This window comes from Felis catus, chromosome A3, assembly GCF_018350175.1.
Source record: "Felis catus isolate Fca126 chromosome A3, F.catus_Fca126_mat1.0, whole genome shotgun sequence".
In the NCBI taxonomy this organism is placed as follows: Eukaryota; Metazoa; Chordata; class Mammalia; order Carnivora; family Felidae; genus Felis; species Felis catus.
This window is the reverse complement of record NC_058370.1, coordinates 107,247,042-107,273,516: the sequence shown is the minus strand read 5'-3', so window position 1 is coordinate 107,273,516 and position 26,475 is coordinate 107,247,042. Positions and strand designations below refer to the sequence as shown.

Below are 26,475 nucleotides of genomic sequence, written 5' to 3'. Positions count from 1 at the left end.
TTACCATTTTTGCCTCATCTCTTTTTTTACAGCTGGCTGTTTTCTTGTATTACATATTTGTTCTACTCTCAAAATTGAATTGCCATCTCATAGAACTAGGTCTTTACTCCCCGGAATTCTATAGAGCAAGAGAAGAACACTGGTGATATAAGTAGCAAAAACAAAGTATTTACTTTTCCTGGAATATAATAAGAAGAATGCCACAGACCCTATATAATAACAAAATTTCATTTCTATTTCTTTTTCCAAAAACAGAAACATAAATATTTAGTGCCAAAAAAGCTATATTTGTTGAGATGTCTTGCATATTGTATTTCCTAAAACGAATGGAGTTACAATCACACTTGAAAATGTACTAGTTGTTAAAACAAAATTAAGTTTGGACAGACCCATTGTTTAATAAACTATGCTGTGGCTAGGAACCCCCAGTAAACTGATTTGCTAAGCAATACGTTACACAAAATCTCCAACCTACATACCTTGTCCTTCAACTCTGCATCTTAAATATATAATAGTAAATGCTCATGATCTTTGAGTCATTCTCCAAAAATATTATTGGGTTACGACTAAGTCATTGAACTTGATTTGTATCTACGTTAGTTAATTAACCTTAACATTTTACAGAACAGTCAAGCTAATGTTGGACTTTGGAAGACCAAACAACATTTTGTAATAAGTATTACCATTAAACTAGCATCATTAAAAAACGGCCATTAGCAGCACTTCAAATTTGTGGATATCACCTACCAAACCACAAATCAAATTAGCATGTTCTTCATTCTTTATTAGCTGTTAACATTAGACAGAATTCCCTGCTAAAAGTCAAGATTAGCTGGCATGGGTTTAGTATTTGTCATTGATTGAGTTTATACAAAAGCACGTGCTAAATGTTAATTATATCTATTAATGGGTCTTTGCATTGTAATTGTAAAATGTCTTGTCGAGAATACATTTTATTTAAGACTACAAGCACCACTCATTACTTATCAGTATCTTTGTCAGATACATATTTTGATCTTAAGCAAGGTCAAATTGAAATAATTCAACTCATTTATATAAACATGTGAATGAATAGGTACAGATATGCTTATATCAATTTAAATGACTTCTACAAAAATAAGGTCAAAGATTAGGAATCTATCTTGATCTTGAAACCAAAGAATCAATAAAGTTGACTGCCTTTTGATCTCCATCCTTGATCACATTGGATCCAAGGCAGAAATGGTTACCTTGGTTAATGGCTTCTTAAAATAGGTAAGTTTGTTTTTTGTTTTGTTTTTGTTTTTGTTTTTTTAAGGCAAGGAAGATTTTATTTAAGACTACTGCAAAAGAGAAGAGAGATTAAACTCAATTCTATAGAAACAAAAGGTTGGAGAATTTTCAGTGCTAAGTGAAATCACAAAAAAGTATTAAAAGACAGGAAGGGAATATAATCCAGGCTTTTCCAAGAATCTCTTTATGGTGTTCTGGAAAGAATCATAAATTCTGACTTCATGCACAGCATTAAACAAAGACAAAGATTTTTTAAGTGGTTAATAAAGTTCAGTGGAATCAACAGTCCTACCTATATATCGCAGGTTTCTAAGAAAGTCACCTCTCAAGATTAACTGTATAATTGGATGAGTTATCAATACATTCTTTAAGAGAAACTGGGTTGAGTCCATATCGTTCACCTTCACTGCCTGATGATAAGCTCTGTGGCTTGGATCTGATAGTGTGGATCTGGCATTAGGAACAACACCTGCGTGGCTCAGTCGGTTAAGTGTCTGACTCCTGATATTGTTTCAGGTCATGACCTTGTAGTCATGTGATCGAGCCTTGCATCTGGCTCATGCTGAGCACGGAGACTGCTTAGGATTCTCTTACCCTCTGCCCCTTCCCTGATTGTTCATTCGTTCCCTCTCTCTCTCTCAAAATAAATAAATAAAATTTAAAAAAAAAAAGAAACAATTTCCAGAGGAAAAAATGATCCACTTAAAAAAAAAAAAAAGAAGTGATCATTGATAATATTATGTTTCTCTAGAAACGCTTGTTGAAATCCTTGGTGCCTAGCTGAAGGCTAAGCCCCAGTCACCTAAACAAATTTATTTAAGCAAGAGATATATTAAAAGCATCTACAAAGCTTGTCAGTAATAACTCCATAATGTCAGGATGAAGACTCTTTAAAATTAAAATTCTAGAAAAAAGAAAAAAAAATTGAGGACCATAATTTTATTCTACTGATAAATAAAATGTTTGCCATCCTAAAATTTCGTATTTCAACTTAGTGACTAAAATATAGTAAGAGTTTTATTAAACTAGGAACTAGTGATTGATCTAGAATACTCCAAAGAATACATACACAGAGGTAGTATGCCAATAATTCTACCCGTTCTTACCAATTTTCACAAGATATCTAAATTTCTAAAGCTGGAATTTGGCAATATTCCTTCCTTAGCAAGAATTAAATCAATTTAATAGCATAGGGCAAATGTTTTAAATGGAGCTTGGCAGAATAAGCTATCCCATCAAATCAATGTCAGTTGTTTTTTGTTTATTTGTTTGTTTGTTTTCCCTTCTTCTTCTTCTTCTACACTGCGCCCAAAAGAAGGTTTATGGTTTGGTAAAAGTCCTGAACGGCAGAATAGAGAAGGAAAGACCGCCTCTCAAATAAAGAAGTACAGATCCATTATTAACAAAGTCAAGACATTTCCAGGAGAAAACATCCTAAGTAAAATGAATAAACAAAACAAAACAAAACAAAACACCCATTTGGTCATATTTAAGGGCTACCTTGTGAGTTCACTTAATAATATTCAATATTACTTTAGTGACATGTAATATACTTTTATATAGATCACAAGTGCTATCTAATACAAGAGGGTTCAATAACTGAAATGATTAAAAAATATAATGAGAAAAAATTCCTACCAAAGGAATAAAGCTTATGAGCTAATGTGGGCAGGATCACATTCAATGCAAGGCCTCTGGGAAAATCCCTCCTTAAGTATGCAAGGTATTCATTTGCTTCTATATTACTATCTTTCAGTAAAATACATGTCCCAACAAAACACATCCCAATAAGGGGAGTATTAGCAATATGAGAACCAACATAAAATAAATATTCATCCGAAGTTACCCCCCCCCCACACGCATCTGAAGATGGATATCATAATCTCTGCTTTGCTTGATTCCATCATGATAACCACACTCGGTAACTGTCCATCTTTATAATATAACATCAAAGAGATGTAAAGACATCGGAAGCCATCTTCAGGAATATCTGTTCCCTCTGCCCATCTTCCCCTGCCCCCTCACCCTCACTCTACACTTTTAGCAGGAGAATGTAGTTTTGGAGAGAACATACTTGGCATTTGACATATCACATAACATTTACACAAGAGTTAACCATTTTTAGAACAAACTGTATTACATATTTTTCCTGGAAATTCAACCAACATAATCATTCATTTTAATACCCTTTGTTGTCCTGCAGATATTATAGTTTCCTCCCTTCCCTCCTTCCTTCCTTCCTTCCTTCCTTCCTTCCTTCCTTCCAGTTTGGACATTGCTCATTGACTCAAACTTTCTGCTTTGCATTTGGTGAGTGCAATGCCCCCTCCTAGGTAAGGAAGGAGAAATAGCTCTAAATAGCAGCTGTCAATGGAAGAATCATCGCACAACCAGGCACTCGGTGTGACAACATTGGCAAGTGTCACCGTAAAGTGTCAATAGGAAGAGTAAATTGTTCCCAATTCTTTGCCCTAACCTGTTCCTTGTCAAAGAGGATGCTTGAACAGAACCTTATTCTCTCTCCGTCACTATTATCAGTAGGGTAAAAGGGTTCACTTAATCATGGAAAGTAAAATCAGACTAGAACTAAATAAGAGCTATATGACTTTTCCCACGTTGGCATAAAACTAAAAAAAGCAGAACTGGTCATGAAGTCATAATTAAGCATTAGCATGGAAGCAGAAACATTATCTTATATTGTCACAAAAACACAGTATCAGATACAAGCAGCAAAAAAATGTTCCAGTCAAGCCCTGGTAGCCAGGAAATTCTTTTCAAAGGTGTTTCCTTTTTGGGCTTTCCCAATTTGTACTCAGTACAGGGACCTAACGTGAGGGTTTAAATATTCACTTTCAACAAATAAGTAAGTAAATAAATATCTCCTTTTTTTTGTATGTATATCATGTGATTGAAGACAGAATGCACATTTTCAACCCATCATAAGTAGTTTGATAAACTGTGTCACAAAACTCATTCTATCATAACCTCTATAATGTATGCAAATTATAATATGTAATATGTGATAAGTTATAATGTATGTATAATTAAAGTATGCAAAAGTACAAAAAAAAAATAAAACCAAATCAAGTTCTCTATATAGACCATATTGATAAGTGGCACGTGAGGGAGCACTGGTATTTTTTAAGGGGCCTTTACAGTAAATATTCCATTCCTTGTATGCCTTTTCATTAAAAAAAAAATGCATACGCTCTCCCATTCACAAATGCACTCAACCCCACACAGATGTATAAAAAAAAGAACTTACACAATTTCGTCGTTCTGGAACTCGAGCTCTCCGCAAGTGTCCTCAAAGTCCTCCCCACCACCTCTGGCAGTCCCTTCGATGGTTTTATAGGGAACGATAACATTTCCTCGAGCTCCAGATGTTCTCAATACCTTCACCTCCATAATGCCAATGCTCTCGCTCACATGAGTCACAGGTTCCTCAAAAGTAAAGATGCCAGCGTGGTCATCATCAAAGATAGTCACAGTGGCAGTGGAGGGAGAGCCGAGGCAAGCGAGTGTAGAAACATGATTGGCTTCCAGGATGCCATCTTCTGAGGCTTCGGAAGATACTTTAACGTTGCTCAGATGCACAAGGAAATTTTCATCCTCCTCAAAGATATCGTCATCAATGATGCCAACTCTGATTTCCTTCTGGGTCTCACCAGGCTTAAAGACCACAGTTCCTTCGGTAAATTCGTAATCAGACCCAGCATTGGCTGTGCCATCTTCTGTTCTGAAGTCAACAAACACAGTGTTGGTCAAATCACCACCTCTGCGGAGAATGGTCAGGGCTACAGTACCACAGTTCTCCAGACACTGGTATGTCCCTTGTTCAAAGAAGATCTTACTAACAGGGTCATTTTCAGCCACTTCAGTGTTGACCTCATGCATGCTGACTGCCTTCCTTGCCTGGTCAGCTGCATGCCTCTTTAAAATGTTGCCAGCTCCAGTCATCAGGCGAGTAGCTTGGATGCGGTAAAATGCTCGACTTTTTTGCTGCTGACTTAGGACTTGGTAGTTAGCTAATTCTATTAATTGCTCTATTTCTTTCTCCGGATGTTTCTGCTTGAGCTCCTTCAGAATCCTAGCCATTTCTCGCCTGGCCTCTTCATCATCTTGGTCCCTCTCGTCAACCTCCAGAACCAGGGCACCATCTAAGAAATTGTCAACGTGGGAATTGACCACTTTCCCATCCATTTCAATTTCAGTCTTGGAAGATGGCCTGTCTCCTTCATGTTCAATAATCATTCCCCTCTGCTTGCCAGCCCGATACCTCTTGTAGACATACTTGTAAAACAGAAGCCTCCTATCTGCTACCCAAGCGAACACAACACAGATGGGAAAGAAGAAGAAAGTAAGCAAACCTTCCCACACCTCCACGACCCCAGGAGAGATGACAGACAAAATAATGTAAAGCCAAGTATAGGCAAAGATGCTCCAGGCTGCTGTCACAAAGAACACACGCAAATGCTTAATCTTCCTCGTCTCTCCATCTGGGACCACGTAAACACAAAGCGCGATAATGATGAACATATTGAACGCAGCACTTCCCACGATGGTGCTGGGACCTAGGTCTCCCGCAGTGAAGTTATGGCCACACACTTCAATTACCGAAAGGAGAATCTCTGGAGCAGAAGATCCCAGGGCCATCAAGGTCAGGTTCGAAACGGTCTCATTCCAGATCCTCACAGTGGTCTTGGTGGTCTCTCCATTGGGTTTCTTTATGGTTATTTCTTTTTCTTGAGACGTGATGACTTCTATAGAGGACATGAACCGGTCGGCAATGATAGAGACTCCGAGAAACATGTAGACCATGGCCACGAAATACACGGTAGCTCTAGCAATTTTGTCTCCAAAGGAAGGGTCTTGGGGCTCCCAAATGGGTAAGATCACCCCCTTCTTACAGTAATATGAGCCGGTACACTCGCCAGTTTCATTGCCTTCTCCTTCCATTTCTGTGTCAGCACTTATAAGGTCCACATGGGAAAATAAGAGAGCCACGAAGGCTAACAGATGAAATCCCACTGAAAATGTAGGTGAGAGTCTTAATCGCAGCATGTTGTACAATGGTAGACTTCCAACTGTCCCAACCTACCAGTAAAAATAAGATGGAGGGAGGGTAGGGGGGAAAAAAAAATCACACCATCAGAGCCAGATCCAAAGCATGACTAATTACTTACTTTTATTACTTTTACCAATGATTTGTTTATTTTTGGCTACCATAACATCTATGGTGAATCATTATTCTAAGTATCCATCATTGATTAAGCAACCCTTTGTAAAACTCACAACTCAATCTCTCTGCTTTTCTACATGAAGCCTCCATTCCCGGAGCAATGTATACAATTGACTTCCTGGAAGTGAAAAGTTGAATTATAGGTTTGCCTTGTTGAATACATAGTTAGGCATACTAGCAGCCAATAAGGGGCGGGGGCGGGGGAAGACTTCTGAAGCATTGAATAATTTTCTCCTTGTTTCTAATGCAGGTTTCCTTTTAAATTTTGGTTACTATAATCACCTTCCAGAAATGGTTTCATTGCCAAAATCACCTTATTAAGACTGCTGTTTTAATGTTCAGACTCTAAAAACTTTACCAACACAAGGCCTCTCAATGATCTTAAATTCTGGAGCACACCTTACACTGCATTTTATGAAATCATGTCCTATGGCTCCAAGCTTACTTGGAAACACAGGGGTATCTTCAAGGTTTCCCACAAAGTCAATGGTATTTGTACTTGAGAGGAAAAATATTCTGCTGTAATGCAGTATTTCTGCACATTACGTATAGTTTTTAAAAACATATTTTGAGGAGAGTACATTTCCTCCTAATTTTCAGCAAGCCCAGTTCCCCGGATACGTTAGCAGTTGGGCATCTGGTTCTTGAAGCACAGCTCTTCGAATCTGGGTACAGATCTCGCTTTAGAATCTGCAGGCTGTCCACAGCAGGAAAGGGAGATAACCAGGCCCGGGTCTAGTCGTGGGTTAAGGCTCTTGTCTGACAGGCTGTGAAATCAGCTTTCCCTAGCCATAAAATGTTCCTTCTCGGTGTTGATGTCATCCTTTTCCATGGTCATTCGAAAACATATATTGGTTCTGCACAGGGTTCAAGTGACCAAAAAATCCAGGAGCAATAATTCCATCTAAATTAGCTCATGTGGCAGAACAACAGTGACCACAAAGTATATACATGATGAAGGGCTGTAAGTAATTAGGGATCTAGCAGCAGAGTCACTGAGCCACATAAAGCTTGGTAAACAAAGCAAAGTTGTGGACTGGAAAACCATGGCACTAACCTCACCCACCAGCTCAGGCAAAACTCCACTTGGACCATACATCACCTCTGCCTCTAAGGCTTGGTTAGGTGCTGACATAGAGGAAGGTCTGGTCCAAGTCAGGGTAACTCTGGTCTGGAAGGCCAGTTATGACATCAGATACAGTGTTGGTAAGAAGGGGTCCTGAGTCAGAACATCACCTTGTGGCCTGATAAAAACTTAAAAGTGGAGCTAGACTGGAGCTTTTCAGAGCCTGGGGCAGTCTAAAAGCCTCCCACACATTCATCTACATTCTCTGGCCCACGTTTGCTACTGATGGCATATAGTGGAAATTCGCCGTGGCCCAGGAGAAACCCCCTGGCCCGGCACATTCTGGCAGACCCTCAGAGAGCCCACCGTTGCCGAAAAGCCCCTTTTAGCTCATCGCTATTGGGAGATAAGCTTTGACATTTTCCCCACACTAAAGACACAGCAGAGGGTCGTGGTAGCAGAATTACATTCTACATAAAAGGCTGAAAAAAGAGAAAAAAGCACATTTTTAAAATATGCAAGATTCATGGTCCGTGATTCTACTTGTTCGGTCATTATAGGGCTTGGGTAGGTTGTAGGATCGCCACTTAAAACAGGGAGACATTGAAGCAACCTGCAAGAGTAGTGGGAGATCTAGTTTAAATTCCCTTATGCAGCCATTTATTCCACAAATATTTATGAGTGCCACCTACTACATGTTTTAGAATGACCTGCGGGGATCTCTCCTAGGTCCTAAGAATTCATCAATGAATTAAAAGCAAAAAAAAAATACAAAGTCTCTGTCCTTGAAGATCTTATGTTCTATCAGGGAGGAAACAAATAAATAAATGTCAGATGCTAAAAAGTTCTGGAGAGGTGGGGGCAGAAAGCAATATAAGTAGGACAGGGAGTCCATGTGTGTGAGAGCGTGTGTGAGTGTATATGTGAGTGTGTGTACATAGCATACATGATTTTATATTGGATCGTTAAGAAAGGCATCCCTGATGAGATAACATTGGAGCTAAGTCCTGAAGGAAGTAAGGGACCCAGCCCTGTGGATATCTACAGGAGGAGAATTTCAAGTAAGTGCCAAGACCCTGTTGGGACTTTTCTTTGCGTAATCTAGGAGCCATAGAGGAACCAGTGTGACAAGAGGGCATGAGCAAGGGGAACAGGGCTCAGAAGCTGGGGACATAGTGGGAATGGATCAGGAAAGGAATGGAGTCCACCTTAAAGCACTGGCTTTGATCGTGAAAGAGATGGAAATCATGGGGAGGTTCTGATCAGAAGTGTGAGATCAGCTGATTTTCCTATTACAAAGATCTTTCTGCTTGTTCCCTGAAGAATACAGTTATAGGGACAGGCAAGAAACAAGGAGACCAGGTTTTGCCTTTTATTTAAAAATCTGGGGGCACTTGAGTGGCTCAGTTGGATAAGCTCCTGACCCTTGGTTTTGGCTCAGGTCATGATCTCACAGTTCATGAGTTCTAGCCCCACATCTGGATCTGCACTGACAGATAGATAGATAGATAGATAGATAGATAAAACTTTAAAAAAGCACCCTGAATTATAAATGATCCCAATGCCTGGCAGGTATAAAAAAGGATACAATCAAGATTTCTAGTTTAAAACCTTTGGAAAATTTACAGCTTAAAACGTCTTGGGAACCTGTGAAGATCAGAAAGGTTAAGTATTTGCTCACAGACTGTAGTATGGAATGGAGACAGGAAACCCAGAACGGAGATTCCAACCTGTGCCTGTCTCCAGGACTGATATAATTCACCACTTGCTTCAAATCCCTGCCAAATCTCATCATTCCATTTTCACATTTCAGCCAAAATGAGCTTTCTAAAGTACAGCTCTGACTCTCTCACTCCCCTTAAAACTCTTCTTTGGTTGCCTATTGCCCTGAAAACAAAACCCAGTCCCCTCAACAAGCTGTTCAGACCTTTTAGGATCTAGCCTCTGAGTTCTAGAATATGGAAATTCTTTCCATCCCCTGACCATGACCATGCGTTCTTACCTCCAGCTCTTCGAAGACTGTGTGTTCTGTGCCCCCAACTATTTTCTTTCTTAGAAGTAAATGTCAAAACAGCACAACAGCAAATCATGGCCAATTGCCTGAGAGATTAACAGGAGGTTCTATTTACAAACACTACAACAGACTCTATGCTAAATTCTTTATATGGATTCTTATATCTAATACTTACAATAACAAGCATTGCTATTTTACACAACTCCTAGTGTTGCCATTTACGTTACAGTCCATGAGAATAGCACTGCCTGGAGTTATGTAATGCTCAGTGCCCTTACAATCACCCTATGCAGTAGATATTATTAGCCCACTTTGGAGACGGGCTTCACTGAGGCACAGACAGGTTAAGTACTTGGTGGAAGTCATAAAGATAGTAAACTCCCAAACGAAGATTCAAACCCTGGTCTGTCTCTGAGACCGGTATCATTAACTGTTCCATAACAGCATCCCTGATAGTGTGTGAAGTAATCTTAGAGAGCTATTGGATTTGGACTTGGACTGGCCCATTGGAAGACCTCTTGGCTTCCATGAAGGGTTAGGAGGGCCTCAGTAGCAAAGCCCCATGCAAGGTTTCCAACAGCTTCACTTTGATCTTGTGGATTAGAGACTCACAGACAAACATTGAGAGCTGTGGTGTAATGTACAGGCTGGCATGTTCCTAGACACAATTGCCCTAAACTTGCTTTTTACCAATTACCTGGCCACCTCTTCCTGCACACACTCTCAGGGCAATCCCTTAGGTCAGCCAGAAAAAAAAAAAAGTCCTGCCCAACCCACATCTCACAGCATATTCTTAGCCAAAAGGGTACAGATGTCTAAGGGCGGATGCATCAGTAAAAATTCCTATCAGAGAAAAAGGAAGGGGGTTTCTGAGGTTAACTTCAAAACATCAGAATTATATTCAAAAGGTGGTAGTATTGTAATCTGTGAAATCAGTGGACACAAAACCCTGATACAGATTTTTGGCAATGGAGCGACTGGAAAGAACTCTCTGGACCTCAGTTTCTTTCTTTACTAAATTAATTACCAAATCCAAATGCTTTGGAGGATGTGGGGCAGATGTTATCTAAATAAGAGTTCTTTCTTCATTCTTTTGTTTCAGGGTATTTCCTCTGTCATCAGATTCAAGCAGAACTACCTGACCCTTCCCCCTGTCTCCCTAAATACCTATTTCCATAAAAAATTAAGCAGGGAACAGAGGCTGTTTATATGTCGTTCTGTTGCCCAGCTTTCTTATATTCTGCCCTGGTCTACTGAACCCTGTAACAAGGGGGAGGCTATTTTTCACAGTGGTTTCAAATCAACTCTTACATCAAAGGCTGATTCTTGCTTAGGAATATCCATTACATCATCTAAATGAGCCTTCGGCACAAAGTCAAGAATACCCAGACCGTCTTCTGCTCACTATTTATTTTAAAGGAAAACTAACAATGCCACATCTACAGATGTGAATGGCAGTGATGAAGGTTAGTGAAAAGGCCCAGACACCAGTGTTGAAGGTGGCGAGGTCATAGGAATGGAACATGCACCTGTAAGACAGATTTTTACTAAGACAGATTTCCTTGGTAAAGAGTGGGGAACAGCCCCCCACTGCAGAGGCCTGAGGAATAATCAGTGAAAGGGGTTCCCTGTGGGGGTCTGTAGCCAGGTTTGACTACCAGAGAGGACCCGACTCAGAGAGAAGAAACACCTTTGGCACCCCCACCAGTCCAGTGCACAAGGCAGCCTAATCTCATTCTATTGACTGGCAGCTTGGGTTATTCAAAGGAACTCCTTGACTCCCTCATCAGGACCTAGAATTCCTTTCTATGTAATTCGTGCTGACTGAATGCATCAAAGCTAAGCAATTAATCTGTTTCTAAGGCAACATTAAAGCAACCATACGTTTTTACCCACTATTGAGACAAGCACTTGCAAACACTTTTAGACAAAGGGATGATGCCAGAGGATGATCTTCCTTATCTAACTAGCCATCTAGGGTGCAAATTACTGTTCTGGCACCCAACCTCAGGCTAACAGACCGTGACCACATGTTAGGAAGGATCTCTGTTTCCACAACGACTCTCTGCTATTATCTTTTTTTTTTTTTTTCTCAAAGAGAATTTCCTCTTTGTTGTTTAATACTTTGGGACAGGTCCTCCAGAGTACAGGCAGTGAGAGGTCATAAAAAGGGCTCCCGCCCTCTGGCTGAACGTACTAGACTACAGTCAGGATCCTGTCCCGTGTCAGAAAACACCCAGCTCATTCATCAAAGGAAGCAACTGGGGTAGTGGTCAGGCAATGTGGCCAAAAAAATACAGATGAATTTAGGATTTAAAATAATGAAGAAGTTATTGGAAAGTCATGAGATGTACTCCCTACTTTGTTTTCCTATGTAGGACTTATTACTCTTTATGTGCTAATATAATTTATTTAAGGGTTCTTTTTGTTGCCTATCTCTCTCTGATAGAAGTAAACTTTGTTACAGGTGAAGATGTTTGTCTCTTTTGTTCATCAACGGAGCCCCAGTTCCTGGAGCAGAATCTGGCACGTGAAAGATACACAGCACCTGCTTATTGAGTGAATACAATAATTCTCAGAAAGTCATGTGCTGATTTCACCAAATCTCTGAAGGTGAATCAGAACCTGAGAGCTGGGACTAGGCATCTGATTTTAAAACTGTGCCCTGTGTGAAGTAGATGCCCCTAAACTGAGTAGAGGCCAGTATCACACTGAAAAGCCAATGTCAGCATTAGGTGGAGGAGCGGAAAGGGGATTCAGGTTCACGGACAGAGAACCTCACCCTGGAAAAACTGACCTCCGGCATAAAAAGAGGAGCTGGGGCTTTGACAGTTTCCCCAGGTCCTGGAGGTGGGTCCTCCTGCGTGAGCTCTGGCTTGCTGATTTCTTTTGGAATGCCAAGTTCATCCTGATATTTTGAATATCCCCAACAAAGCCTATCTTCTCCTTGCAGTAAAATAAACAGACATCTGGTCAAACACCAACCAAAAATGACCTCCATCAGGGAGGTCCCATAAAAGGGAAAGCACATCAGCACATCAAGAGTATACATTTAAATATATTAACTCTGCATACTGGCGTGGAAATAAGAATAAGAGAAAGAAAGCTGGACAACAGTCTTTCAATAAAAAAGGGAAGCTGCTCGGCTAATCTTGGACCAGGACTGTCCTCAGATTCATTCTGCCAGTGCCAAGGGCAGAGGAAGGCCCCCCGTGAGGGTATTTATGACAATAATGACTGCAACCATTGACTGAGCACTTGCTTTGTTCCAGAGGCTTTACTGACTGCTTTGGATTCACTGTCCCCGAGGTTGCTGACAACATCGCAAGGAGATACTATCCTTCTAATTTTACCAATGAGAAAAATAAATGGTTCATAAAAGTAAGCCGGTTGAAGTCATACAAACCTAAGTACAACTACTAGGAGTTTAATCCAGGCACTTTGCATTAATTACACCATCATGCTTTCCAAAATGGCAGCATCTTTTTGTTTCCACTTCCTGTGTGAACGATTCTGTTATTTGGTAAAAAAGAGCCCCCTGCTTAGGTGTTTCGTGCAAAATACCTTTCCATGCCACCCTCCTTTCCCCCTAAATAAATGTCTATCGTTTATACTATCTTATCAAGAGCTTTCATGGCCCTCTCTCCTGTCTCATGCCTCCTCACCCCCTGAGTAAGCATTTTATAAGCACTCCTATTCATCACATAGTGAGGGAAAGATGATCCATTTGGGGGATCATCAGCTAAAATCTGAGGTCTGAAATCACTCCAAAATCATGCAATAATCTCAAGGATTTTCCCTTTGGTCCGGAGAAAAGAAAATAGAGAAAGAAATCCTAGCAGGGAGCATGCAAAACTAAAATAAAAGATGGGTGGGGTAGGGAAAACGATACCAAATTTTAGCATGACATGTTAATACTTTGCTCTAGGAACAATAAGTCAATATTTTTTCAAGAATTTCAATGCAGCTCACAAATTTGCTATCTTGGGGTCATGACTTTTTTTTTTTTTAATTTTTAAACAAGTAAGTAATCCAACAAAACAGGAAAACACATTCATTCATGGTTTTGTCTGCCAGGCTTCTCTTAGCCACTCACATACGCCAGATACTGTATTAAAAAGGATGAATTAGAGGGGTGCCTGGGTAGCTCAGTCAGTTGAGCATCAGACTCTTGATTTCAGCTCAGGTCATGATCCCAGGGTCATAGGATCAAGCCCTGCATGGGGCACCATGTTGAGTGTGGAGCCTGCTTAGGATTCTCTCTCTCTCTTATCTCTCTCTCTCTCTCTCTACTCCTCCCCAGCTCATGCACTCTCTCTATAAAATAAAATAAAATAAAATAAAATAAAATAAAATAAAATAAAATAAAATAAAACAAAATAAGATGAATAAGATAATATCCCCCAAGAAACTCATATTCTGGTGGGATATTATAAAAGCCAAAGTGTAGGTCCCCCTTCTGGAACAGAACTCTTTTGTTACTAGAGAATCACAGAAAAGGAGAGACTTTCCAGGCATTCAGACCGTGAGATCATGGATACACCTCGACACACTCAAAGTGGATCACCTCATTACCAAGTTAATGCACTTGGGTTAATACAACCAGGGTTCTAGAAACCTCAGACTTCCCAGCCTACATCTCTACAACCCAGGGTTTTTAAGCATAGTGAACTCCTCGAGGCAGGGCCTCGGAACACCTCATCTGTGCTCTGTGACTCTTTCAGGGGCCTCGTTATGAACAATAATAACTATTTCAGGTAATAATTGGTTCGCCATCCACCCTGAAGAGAAAGAGAAGCCCTTCTTTGAGGTCTGACCTTACATACTGGGAACCAAAAATGAGGTCATATGCATGCGTTTATATCTAGGTCACCAAAAAAGATTTCCTACCTAAAAATATTTTCCACACGAGCTTGTTGACATTTCATCTTAAGAAATTTGGGTTTTCTGAGTGAAGTACAGCCCTCGGTATACTTCTGGCTCTAGACAGTGGACCAGTCATTTACTCATCAAGCACTTATTGAGTGGTGTCTATGTGCAAAGCACGAAACCAAACACTACAGGGATTACAAAGATGATTGCACCTGCACCTGATGAACTCACCGTCTTCAAGCAACTCAAATAGTTAGTTACTCGAATTACCACAAATACTAGGAAGGATATGGAAGACTCCATAAAAGGAGAGGATCGAGGGGCACCTGGAAGGCTCAGTCGGTTAAGCATCCGGCTTCAGCTCAGGCAGGTCATGATCTCACAGGTCATGGGTTCAAGCCCCTCATCGGGCTCTGTGCTGACAGCTCAGAGCCTGGAGCCTGCTTCAGATTCTGTGCCTCCCTCTCTCTCTCTGCCCCTCCCTTGCTCTTGCTCTGTCTCTCTCTGTCTCTCAAAAACAAATAAATGTAAAAAATTTTTTTTTAATTTTTTTTTTAACGTTTGTTTATTTTTTGAGACAGAGAGAGACAGAGCATGAACAGGGGAGGGTCAGAGAGAGAGAGGGAGACACAGAATCTGAAACAGGCTCCAGGCTCTGAGCCGTCAGCACAGAGCCCAACGCGGGCTTGAACTCACGGACCGTGAGATCATTACCTGAGCCGAAGTTGTACATTTAACTGACTGAGCCACCCAGGCGCCCCCCAAAAAAAATTTTTTAAAGGACAGAATTGGAAAGATGACAAAAGCATCCGATGTACAGTACCTCTGAAGAGGAAACCCAAATTCGAACTTTAATAAGCACCCCAGCTGATTTGATATGGGCAGTCTTGGCAACACCCCTCAGCGGCATTGGATTAAAGGGAAGAACTGAGTAGAGAGTAGAACTGGCATGGGGTATCTTCAGCAAACACAGACTGCAGAGCAGAGCACTTAGACAAAGTACTGGACAGAGACTAGTACTGAAAAACTACAATTAGTGTTTCTTGCAATAGCAGCAAGGTGTTGATGTGAAATAATACATCAGAAGGGCTTTTCTTCCCATAGATTGGCACTCCAGGTGGCATCGAAATATGAAGCCCCTTGGTGAGTTGGAGGGTGGGGGGTCGGGAGGTAGGAGAGAAGACAGTGGAGGAGAATGGACGCTAACAGGAGATCACGGGGGCTCCCAAAAGAGATTAAAGCATTGGGAGTCATTTATGCCTACTTCATAATTTTGCCAAGGGTTAGTTCTGCCCTGTTGAAATAGAAACAGCTAAGGACTGCTGGGACATTACATCAACACATGACAAAGACCCAGGATAAATGGAAGAGTTTGGAGACTTTCTATCCAGGTTCCATGAACAATTCCTGAATAGAGGAGACAATATGCAGAAACATAAATCCCAAACCTGAAGCTTTAGGTGCTGAGGAAGGCTGTGCTCTTTAAATTATAGGGTCTTTGTGGGGCTTTTTACCACCCCCTCTGTTCACTTCAACTCAAGGCTAAATCTTTGTAGTCGCTTTGTGCATTCTAGTTGGCTCTTGGGACTGGGGATATTTAATACAGAATCCAATTTCAAGCTATGTGATAGGAACACCCGGAATGCCTTTTTTTTTAAAAAAAATATTTTTTAACAAGGAAAATGCTGGTTATGTGAGCAGAGGCTGGTGAATTTCATCAGCTTTTTCCCTGAGTCATTAAGCTTCATCTTCAAGTAGATTGCTTTTCAGAAGATGGAACCCTATCAACTTGAAGTTTGTAAGTCTTTTAAATTTTTCTGCATAGTGTCAAATCACAGTCCTTGAAAGAATAAGATGTTCTTGAGAAACGCAGTAGTAGGAAGGGAAAAGAAATATTCTTTTAAAAAACTCAAGTTGATAGATGCTCGTGTAATGGTGACCCTTCGTCAATATTCTATGCTACCGTTTTCTAAAGTTTCTGACAGTATACCTAATGTCCTGGCTCTAAAATAGATGCACATGTATATACAACAAATAGATTTTTTAAATGGAAGCAGGGTAGAAAGGAACTAGCCAAATTCTAATATTTAGAGGAATAAATTGAGTAGTTTATGGGAAAACATGAAATTTTTACACAAATCCCTGAGCACAGTTTATGAAACATACAATTTCTCCACTAGATAAAGCATCTAGTGAATATGCCCTTTAAACCAATCCCATATACCTATATTTGAAGAAGTGTTTAAATATTGGCTGAAGTGTTATGGTTTTAATGTTATGTAACCATGCCAAGACGATTATGTTATGGTCTTTTTGTGATAGGCCAGGATTGGAGAGGAGCCAGTGGAAAAGAGTTGAGAAAAAAAGTCAGTGGAGGAAGAAATGCCAATCATTTAATCATTTAATTAGCAAGTGAAGATAGTAACTTACGTCTTTTAAGCAAGGATTATTTTCATCAGTATCAACGACTTACGAGAGAACATTCACTCACTCATTCAACAAACTCTGAATGTCTATTACCTGTATGGAATGGGAGAGGCACTGGGGCTAAAATCATGAGATAAACAGATACACTCTCTCTCCTCCTGGAATATATTATGTAGCTGGGAAGACAGATGACAGATGTTATTTTAAATTATTTCAAAAAGAAACAATTGTTAACTCTGATAAATGTTGTAAAGGCAACACGCAGTCCTGCAAGGTAAGTCATAGAGGATCAGACGTGCTAGGGAAGGCTTTGCTGAAGAAATAACATGTGAGCTGAAAATTAAGATAGTCAGCAGGAACCTCGGCAAAAGATTGTTGGAGTACAAGGTCTTGGGTTAAACTTTTTGCAGTTCACCTTCTCTGGAATGGGATTGGTTACTGACAGACCTACCTTCTTAGATATGCTGGGGGATGCTTTCACATTTAGAAAATACTGAAAGTGGCTTCTGCAATTTTTTTGAGACTTGCCCCTCTGAGGTCACAATCATGTAATCACAATTAATTTCTTTCCATCACTCTGCTAGGAACAATGGGGTAGACGGAAGGGTCATCAGCCTGGGGGCCAATGACTGCTGATCTCAAGGATCAGTCCTGTGGCCTTGGACAAGTCATTTTCCCCTTCTTGGCCTGATCTGTAAAACTGGGGAATTTTGCTAACAATATGAAGTTACAATATCCTAATCCCTCCCTTTGTTGTCCATGGTCAACATTCACAATACAGCACATGTCTATCTTCCCAGGATTTCTGTCCCTGGTAATCAACTGAGCTACTAAATAAAAATTACCCAAACGTGCACAGTTTTCCCTTCTCATGCTTTTCCACCAGCCCTCCATGATCCATCTTAAATGTACAATCTCCCTTCATAAAACTGCTTTTATTGCTAGGAAGTCCCCTGAAAGCCTAACTAATTTGCCTCTACTCCCTTTTCCCAACATGAAAACTCAGGTCATGGTAACTTAAAAGACCTTTCCAAAGCCACACATCTCAGACTTGCCAGAGTTAGGCTCTACCACGAGGTCTTGGATGCTAGGCTCTAGGCCACCTCTCTTTGCGTGATCCCAACCCCAATTGCTAGGATTCTTCTGACTCACTAATATTGCCTTTGGGTCTCTCACAATCTAGCTGTATGTCAGGAGTTGCCAAACTATGGCCATCAGGTCGAATGTAGCCTGTCACCTAATTTTATAAGGCTCATTTTGTTAATTTTTTTTACCTTCGTAAATAATTGGAACAGTGAAAAAATGTTTGTTGATGTGAAAATTATATGATGTTCAAATTTCAGTGTCACTAACTAATGTTTTGTGGCACACAGCATGACCATTCATTTGTGTATCGTCAACGGCTGCTTCCCTGCTACAACAGCAGTGTTGACTAATTGTGACAACCCTATGGTCCACAGAGCCAAAAATGTTTACTATGTGGCCCCTTGGAAAACAGTTTTGTGACCGCTGGTGTATGTCATTCTGTGTGTCCTTATCTTCCTCCTTCCCATGGCGACCTCCCATAATTACCCTGTTCATATAAAAGCATACAGGCAGGGACAGAGCCTCACCATTCATCTCAAGGAATAAGAACAAATTCTCATTGAGCGCCCACGTGCCAGAAACCAGTCCAAATGTTTCACAAGTATTAATGTATTATTCCTCACAGAAAAACCCACATGGCCTTTTACTATGATCATTCTCATTTAATAGATGAGGAAAATGAGGCAGAGGGAAGCAAACTGGCATGATGCTAACTATCCCTTTTGCTGAATACACATCAATATTATGACTATCATGATATGTCTCTTGACTTCAGAGAACTTTAGTCGGAGTACTCTAGGGCCCTTCATTTTATTAGTCAATACCCTCAGTCTAGAAGCAAAAGTCATAGTTCCCTTTCCACCTTGGGGAATCATTAATAGACATCCGGACACTCCTGAGGCCAGAAAACACAGATACATTTCTGGAGGCCTTCTATATTATCAGAGAAGAAAAGGAAGATGGGACTTTGTTGAAATGACCTCAGAGCCCTACTGAATTCAACTGTTTCCTACTTCACTCTGAAAAGTCATGTACTTTCCTATGGCCTTCATTTGCTTATTTGTTTCATTTGCTTATTTGATCTCTGCTGTTTCTTCCAGAGCTAGCTGTGGTTCAAAGCAGCAAGAGCACAGATAAGGAGCAGCTCTTCAAAGGGGCCACTGACAGGTGCACGGCCAGGAGAAGAGAGGCAGCGAGGAGTCTGGGGGAAAAAGCGCCAGCAACTCTGCCCAGTCCCAACTCACACATGTCAGCTCTAGGGAGCTCACATCCTCCAGCATTTGGCAGGTAGATTATTTTGGAAGAGCGACTTGGAACTTCTGAGAGACATTCGATATATGACTTAGCACCTCTCCAAACTCTATCCTTTTGCCCCTGCCCGATGCCACTCCCTCTGGGGACTCTGCCCCAGTCTACGCAGGAAGTTGAGGTCTGCGGGTAGGGTAAGCAGTCTGATTCTCTAAACTTGCTGTTAGGACTGGATGCTATACCTCGAGCAGAGGAGAGCCACAGTGGGCCCTGGGCCTTATGTTTTAAGGAGAAGCAGAAGTGAGGAGGTGGACAAGTTCAAGAAGCTCAAGGGAGAAAGCACCAGAGCCATTCAGTGCCAAAGAAAGAAAGAAAAACCACCTGTAATGGCCCAGAAAGCCTGACCATCAAATTTCAGGGAGGAACAGATTGGCAGGTGGTCTGTCCCTTGTCTGACCTCTCGAACTGTTACAGCTTCTTTCCTTAAAGGTCATGCTGGAAATTCATCCTGAATTTGGGGTTTACTTGTAAAATACACGGATACAGTGGCCTATGCTATCATTTGTTCCAGATCCCCTGTTCCATGCCTGGTTCTGACTAGACACACAGCTGATTTCAAAAGCCTGGAAATGGCCCGAACATCGCCCCAGGGTTGTCCTTGCTATAAATTAGCGGGGACTGGTTTACAGGTTTCAAAAATAGCTAGGCTTGATTTATTTTAGAAGTCCTTTTCACTCTTTGAAAATGAACTAAAATGCCTCTTCTTCCATGAAGCCTTTTCCAATATTCTCTTCTTCCTTCCAACTCTATAGAATTTTGCTCATTAGACAATCATAGCAATAGTTCTCACTTGGCCCAGCATTTAGGTGCCCTCGACCACAACATCCCTAAGAATAGAAAACATGGTACAAACAGCAGGGCTCTTGAACAACGTCAAAAACTGGTACTGTCACCTACTAGCTCTTGGGTAAGTTATGTAACTGAGCCAGGGTCTCATCTTTAAATTGGGAGAACGACGCTTTCTTGCAGGGCACTTATGAGCATTACGTGAGAAAACATACACAGGGTGCTTAGATTGGCCTTGGGCATGCAGTGGGCACTCAGCAAATGTCAAATGACTCCCCTTCATCAGCTGCATTCTCCGAAAAGCCCAGTGCAATGCCTTGCATACACTGAGTGCTCAATAAATATCATGGTTGGGTTGGAGTAAATTGCTGAATCACCCTCGTCTGTCTGACTTTTCATCTCACGTTCGATTCAATGAAGAAATTATTCATTATTCTGACTTCACATGTAATGACATCTACAAAGCGATTATTTTTTCTGTCTTTTTAAAAATTAAGATGAATTCTAATACTTGAATTTATTTTTCTGTCTATATTATATATGCAAGAAACCATCTGTCTGAATTGGTATCGTATGTGCATTTTGTAGGTTACTGGTATGAGTATTTTAAAATGACACAAAGTAGAAACCATTTGAGATTTTAAGGATATCATTTCACACGGGGGGATACAATGTGCCCATTCTCAGAAGAATTTAAAAAGCTAAGTTTTCAAGAAAGGATCAAATTTTTGATATCTTTGCCTCTGTCTGGCTACTCTCTACTTCCTCTGAGGGCACTCAGGTCCCTCACACTTCCCCACCAGAAGGAGCTTCTGAGGGCACAAACTGGGCACCAACCCAATTTCAAACTACTTTCACTTCTGCTTCACCTTCCTGTGATCCAGGCCTTCAGGACTTTTCTGTCAGCTGATCTGATAAACCAATACAAGTTAACGAATACACAGACGTCAATGGTTTATAAGAATTAACAGTAGCTCTTTCCTGGGTGATGTCCTTGCGTTTTATTAGGGATCTACTAGATAGAATTACTTAATTCAAATGAAGGTCCCATAGCGAGAATTTCTGATCTTATGTTTACAGATGGATAAACGCTTCAAACCCAAAGATGTTTTGCCCCCCTCCAATCACTTTATAGGCAGCTGCCTACAATGTACTTGCCCTTGACCATAAACACATTTCCTTCACTTGAGCTGCCAGTCAGGACTTTTCTCCTTCCATATGTCCTCCCCCTCCTCCTGAAATGGCTACAAAGTTTCAGGTAAAGAGAAAATGTGATTCTCTTGAACCTTTGTCTATCTCATTACATACTACACTCTCCTGGCCGGGCGGATCAAAGGACGATCACAGATGTGGAAATAAAACACTTAGAGTTCAATAAGAGTTGTCAGCCAGGAGAGCCCACACAAAACACTTGAGGCAGCAAGGGCTGCAAGCAACCATCTTCCAAGTTGAGTCAACACACTGGAAAAAGGCACCCAGTCTCCTCATTCGTATTCTGAACCGCCCTCGATGAAAACATGCCAGTGAGAGTAGCTCACCCTAGAAGTCTCCAGTTCAGAAAATGGATTGTTTGATGTACAAACCTTACTGAGAGCCTAATTATTGATTAGTTTAAGCATGCAAAATATGTGTTCTATAAAATATATTTTGTGGGGTGTGTGTGTCTGTGTGTGTGTGTGTGTGTGTGTGTGTGTGTGTGTGTGTGTGTGTATGAGAGCCTGGGAAGGGAGGGAGGCAGGGAAAGAGAGAGATGGAGAGACACAGACACAGACACACAGGGAAAGAGGTATCTTTTGGAAGAGAAGGAAAGAAAACGGAAAATAATCTCACTGTATTTAATGAGGCCCCACCGGACTAGCTCTGAGTCCAAATCAAAATCTCAAAAGCTGACTGTGAAAGCTCACATTTCCGGAATCTACTCCATCCCAATGGGTCAGAAAGCATCTGACATGTACTTTCACTAAATCTCAAGTATGTCTCCAGGGGGTAGATTTCCCTTTGTTCAGAGAGAAAACTGGAAATGCCTAGTTCAGCAGCCCACTGTCTTGGTCAGCCACAAATATTACTGAGATTAGAACCCAAGTGATAGGCAGCTAACGGGGCCTTGAGGGATGGTAGTTGCGATTCTGAAATCTGGGGAAAGTCAGGGAGAATATTTGCCACAAGAGGGAGCAGGAGAATTTGATCAGATGGGAGACTATTTGGTAGAGGTTATGATGAGGGGTCTAACTATAAGGTATGGACAATACTGGAAGATGTTCTGGCAAGAGACATCTATCCCTTACAAGAAAAAAGGGCGGGGGGTGGGGGGGCCGAAAGGAGCAGGAAGAAGAGAGATTGCCACGTTTTGATTCCTAAATTCTCTGCAAATGTAAAGCAACAACTTAACAATTTTTGGTTAAAAGCAACATTCATTCACACTGCAAAAAATATAAAGCATGCAAGATATGTACTGTACCATCCTCTTTTACTCATGTGTTTCTTTTTCCAGATTTAATTTCTAATTTAACTGGGATCTTGTTTGTTTCCATGCTGGTGGGGCAGACAGCTTGCTTCTTAACCTCCAAGCTGTGCTCCCTCTACCTGAAGGCATCATGCAGAAAGGGCTCCTCTCACTGAACTGCAACATGAAAATCATATGGCAAAGTCCTAAAATGCACTTACTTTGGGAGAAACGCATCCATGACCTAAATGGATGCTTTAACTTGCTTTAAAGCAGGAATGCAACTTCATTGGGTCTGCAGAGCTTTTATCCTCATTTATTTTTTTCAAAGAAACAGATTAAATACTGAGAGGGAAGAAGCCATGCGTTTACTTTGCAAGATAAATAAAAGTCTATTTTTGTCTGATAAAAAACATGTTAAATATAGCTTGCTAACAAAATACTGAAGCTCTCGTGGAATTTTTTTTTTCTGAAACATCATAAGCTTGAAAGAACAATTAATGTGATTCCTGCAACTAGTCCTGACTATACTTCATCTTCCTTTTGTAATTTTATTTGGAGTTCAAACACTGCTATTGCTATATCACCTCTCTTCCCCTTTATGGTCAACAAAATGGTTATCTAGCCCCTACTCTTAATCCAAAATGATCTAGCAGAAACCATTAAATAGTAATGATAGATAGAAAGATAGATGTATAGACAAGTAAGTAGACGGGTAGACGTAGAGACCGACCGACAGATAGATATAAAGCACAGCCTTCATATTCTTTTAATTCATTACTCTCCTCTTCCAGCCCTGTTAAGCTTTCAAGACGGAGTAAATGAAGCCTGATTGTCGTGGATACTTACATCCTTTGCAACCCCTGCACAGCTCAACAGTCAATGATGGTCTACCTCTGTCCAGTTCTTTATCCCCCCCCCCAGTAATTAACATTCCATATTTCGTACAAGACAACAGCTATTTTTGGGGGGGAGCAGGGAAGCAGCACTCATTTTTTTTTAGTAGGCGGGAGAAATCTTAGTAAAATAGCACTTAGAATCAAATGGAATTCTTCAAGCAGGTGGAATTTGTAAAATGAAAACCACTCAAGAAAACACATCTTGCTTCTTGATGAAATAAGTGGGTCTTCCCCCACCTTCTCACTCACAAGGCCCCGAAGATGGAACTGGCTCTCCCTTCCTTCCTCCTTTCACACCAGCCTCAGCTCCCAATTAAGCAAGTTTAGCAAACCCATACCAGCGAAATCCAAGTAACACAGGATTTGAAAGAGGAACCTAAAGGCAATCACCCTTATTCTGGTTTCGTTTTCTGATCTGAAATGAATGAAACATCTAGACACATTTTCCTCCTTCCTTTCTGGACTTGCTGCAGGAGTAGCTCTGAGAGAGAAAGAGAAAACAGGCGTGTGTGTGTGTGTGTGTGTGTGTGCGCGCGCGTGTGTGTGTGTGCGCGTGTGTGTGTGTGTGTGTGTGTGTGTGTGTGTGTTTTGTGGGGCGTGGGTGGGAGGTATACTTGCAGAATCCCCTCCTGGTTGCTCCCCATTTCCCTTAGGAAATCTTCACACAGATGCTGGATTGTGGGTGTTCAATTGCTCATATTTGGAGATACTCAAGCGATGCCTTTAACCAGATCTGATCAGAATCTCCACCTACTCCGCAGCTCCTCCATGATCTGGATGCCAGTACTGTCTTTACCACATCTGTCATTTTTTAAAAAGCTTCTTCCACTACACCTCCTACTGATATCCTTTTTTCTCTTTTTAGTCTTTACACCTCCAGCAGGACAAAGTTTGTATTGTTATAGTCACAACCACTAGTGGCTGACTAGCAGGAGAGATAAAGAGCGCCAGCCAGGGAGCCAGGCTAAGGGGGGGAGGGGGGTGGCTAAACATACCCAGTGCAAAGCATGACTTTCTTTCCAGTGACTGCGGACACCATGCACTATTATAGCTCTCTTCAAAAAAAAAAAAAAATTCTTTGTTAAATTTGATCACTCTGCTTTCAACCCAACCACTGCCACTTTGTCTGGAGAGGGAAATACAAATTGCCAGCCCCAGTCATTCATCAAATAGTCAACAGAATCCTGGGGGGGCGGGGGGGGCGGTGGATTTTTAAAATCAAGGATGCACACATACTGTATTTTTAAAAGCATCGCCGGGGCAGATTTGGTTTCTTTAGCCGACCGTCCACCCATAAGACCTCCCTCTTCTTCATTAAGGAGGAGCCAAGAAGGATATCCTCACATCTCAGCACACAGACCATTTCCCCAAGAGCCAGCAAAGCTCCAGAGGCAGATAATGCAGCTGCAAAGTTCCCTTCGAATCTCGAAGGGGAAAGATGCCTGTGCGCGCCCAATCCCCACCGCACACCGCTGCACGGGGTCCAGAGACCTGGACCCTTCAGCCCACTCCCCGCTGCAATCCCCCCTTGCCTGTTCCGTCTGCCCTGGCCACAACTCCCTCCTCTCCGCAGTCCGTGGCGAAGGAACACCTAGAGCTTGCCGGAAAAGAGACTCGCGAGTGTGGCCTTGGGGGAAGACCCCAGGGATTACCAGGAGGAGGGATGACCTCGGAGCAGAGCCGGGTGGGTGGGGACGCCTGGATGCCCAGCAGCGCAGCATTCCGGGCGGACTTAGCTCTTCGCGCCCTGAAGCCTCCGAGCCCCGCGCCGCGCAGGGTGCAGCATCCCTCCCTAGCAGCCCTTTCTTCCTCAGGCAGCCGGCGCTGGCAGGCAGGCACACTCACGCCCAGACGCACCAGCCCGAGCAATTTCGCTCCCGGAGAAGCGCGGACACCCCAGAAAACGTGGAGGGGCACACGCACGCGCACACACACACACACACACACACACACACAATTTAGCAGCCGGTCCTGTGCCCAAGCGGAGCGAAGTGTAGCCTTAGGAGCACGAAATGGAAAAGAGTTGGCGGTAGCTGACCCCATCCCTTCGGCTGCCCATCCTAAGAGCCTACCTGGTTCGGGAGAGTGTGGCTCGATCCTTCCCCCGTTCCGCGGCGCTAGCAGGCAACGCGGCGCGCTCCCTCCTTTTAAATAGCTCCCGACCGGGAAGAGGTCGCTCCCATCTTCTGGGGGAAGCACAAAGCGGGCGGCGGCGGGCAGGCTCCCGTGCAGCGCCGGCGCGAGCGGGAGCGGCGGCTGCGGGCAGCCGGTGCGCGCGGGCGGGAGGCAGGCGCGGAGGCCGGGAGGCTGGGAGGGCCGGGGCCCGGGCGGCGCGCGCGCTCCCCCTCCCTCCCTCCCTCCCGCGCACACTCGCCCGCCCGCCGCCCGCAGCCTCGCACTCGCTCACACGCGCGCTCGGCCCCGCCGCGGCCCGCCGGGCCCCGGCGCCCTCGGGGACCGCCCGGGGGAAGAGCCGGCGGGTTGGTGCCGCCCCGGGCGGGCGGCGAGCCCTCCCGGCCTCCGCCGCCGCCAAGGTTTCTCGGTTTGGTCCCGGCCCTCGGCCCCGCAGTGCGTTCCGGCCGCGCGCTAGCGCTCTCTCGGGCACCCAGCCCATCGATTACACGCGCAGACGGGCGCTGCAACTTTTCTTTTCAACCTTCCTCGCCTCTCCCCGCAAGGCAGAACCCTAACCCCGACTTGCCTGCCCATTTCTCACCTCTGAAATTGTTACTCCAGATGTATCTCTCTTCCTCCGCCTTCTATCCCTTGTGCTGAAGGAAGCTCTCGTTTAGCAAAGGGATGTGGGGTTGCATCAATGATTTTCTCTTACCCCCTCATTGTGTTTTTCCTACATGTAGACGTGCACAGCAGTACCGTGGCTAGAAGCTGCTGACACAAGCAGCTAAGGGCATGGGGGTGAGGGGAGAGGTGGTCCCCAGCCAAGATCTCTGAAGGATTCTCCGTGTGGCTGTTTCTCTCAAAGATTGCAGCTCACCTGGGAATGAAGACCAAGAAGCTGTTTAACGTGAAAGCCGTGCAGCTTTTCAACTACAGAGAGGA

General features: G+C 42.6%; 1 protein-coding gene across 1 annotated transcript in view; it reads right to left on the bottom strand.

Moving 5' to 3' along the window:
* Nucleotides 1-26,248, bottom strand: part of SLC8A1 (solute carrier family 8 member A1) — a gene marked incomplete at its 5' end in the record, with an annotated part of 326,794 nt that extends 300,546 nt beyond the window's left edge. The window contains 2 exon segments of the mRNA NM_001009848.1: nucleotides 4,538-6,369; nucleotides 26,132-26,248. Coding sequence (NP_001009848.1) covers nucleotides 4,538-6,336 — 1,799 coding nt within the window.
* Nucleotides 26,249-26,475: the final 227 nt, after the last annotated feature.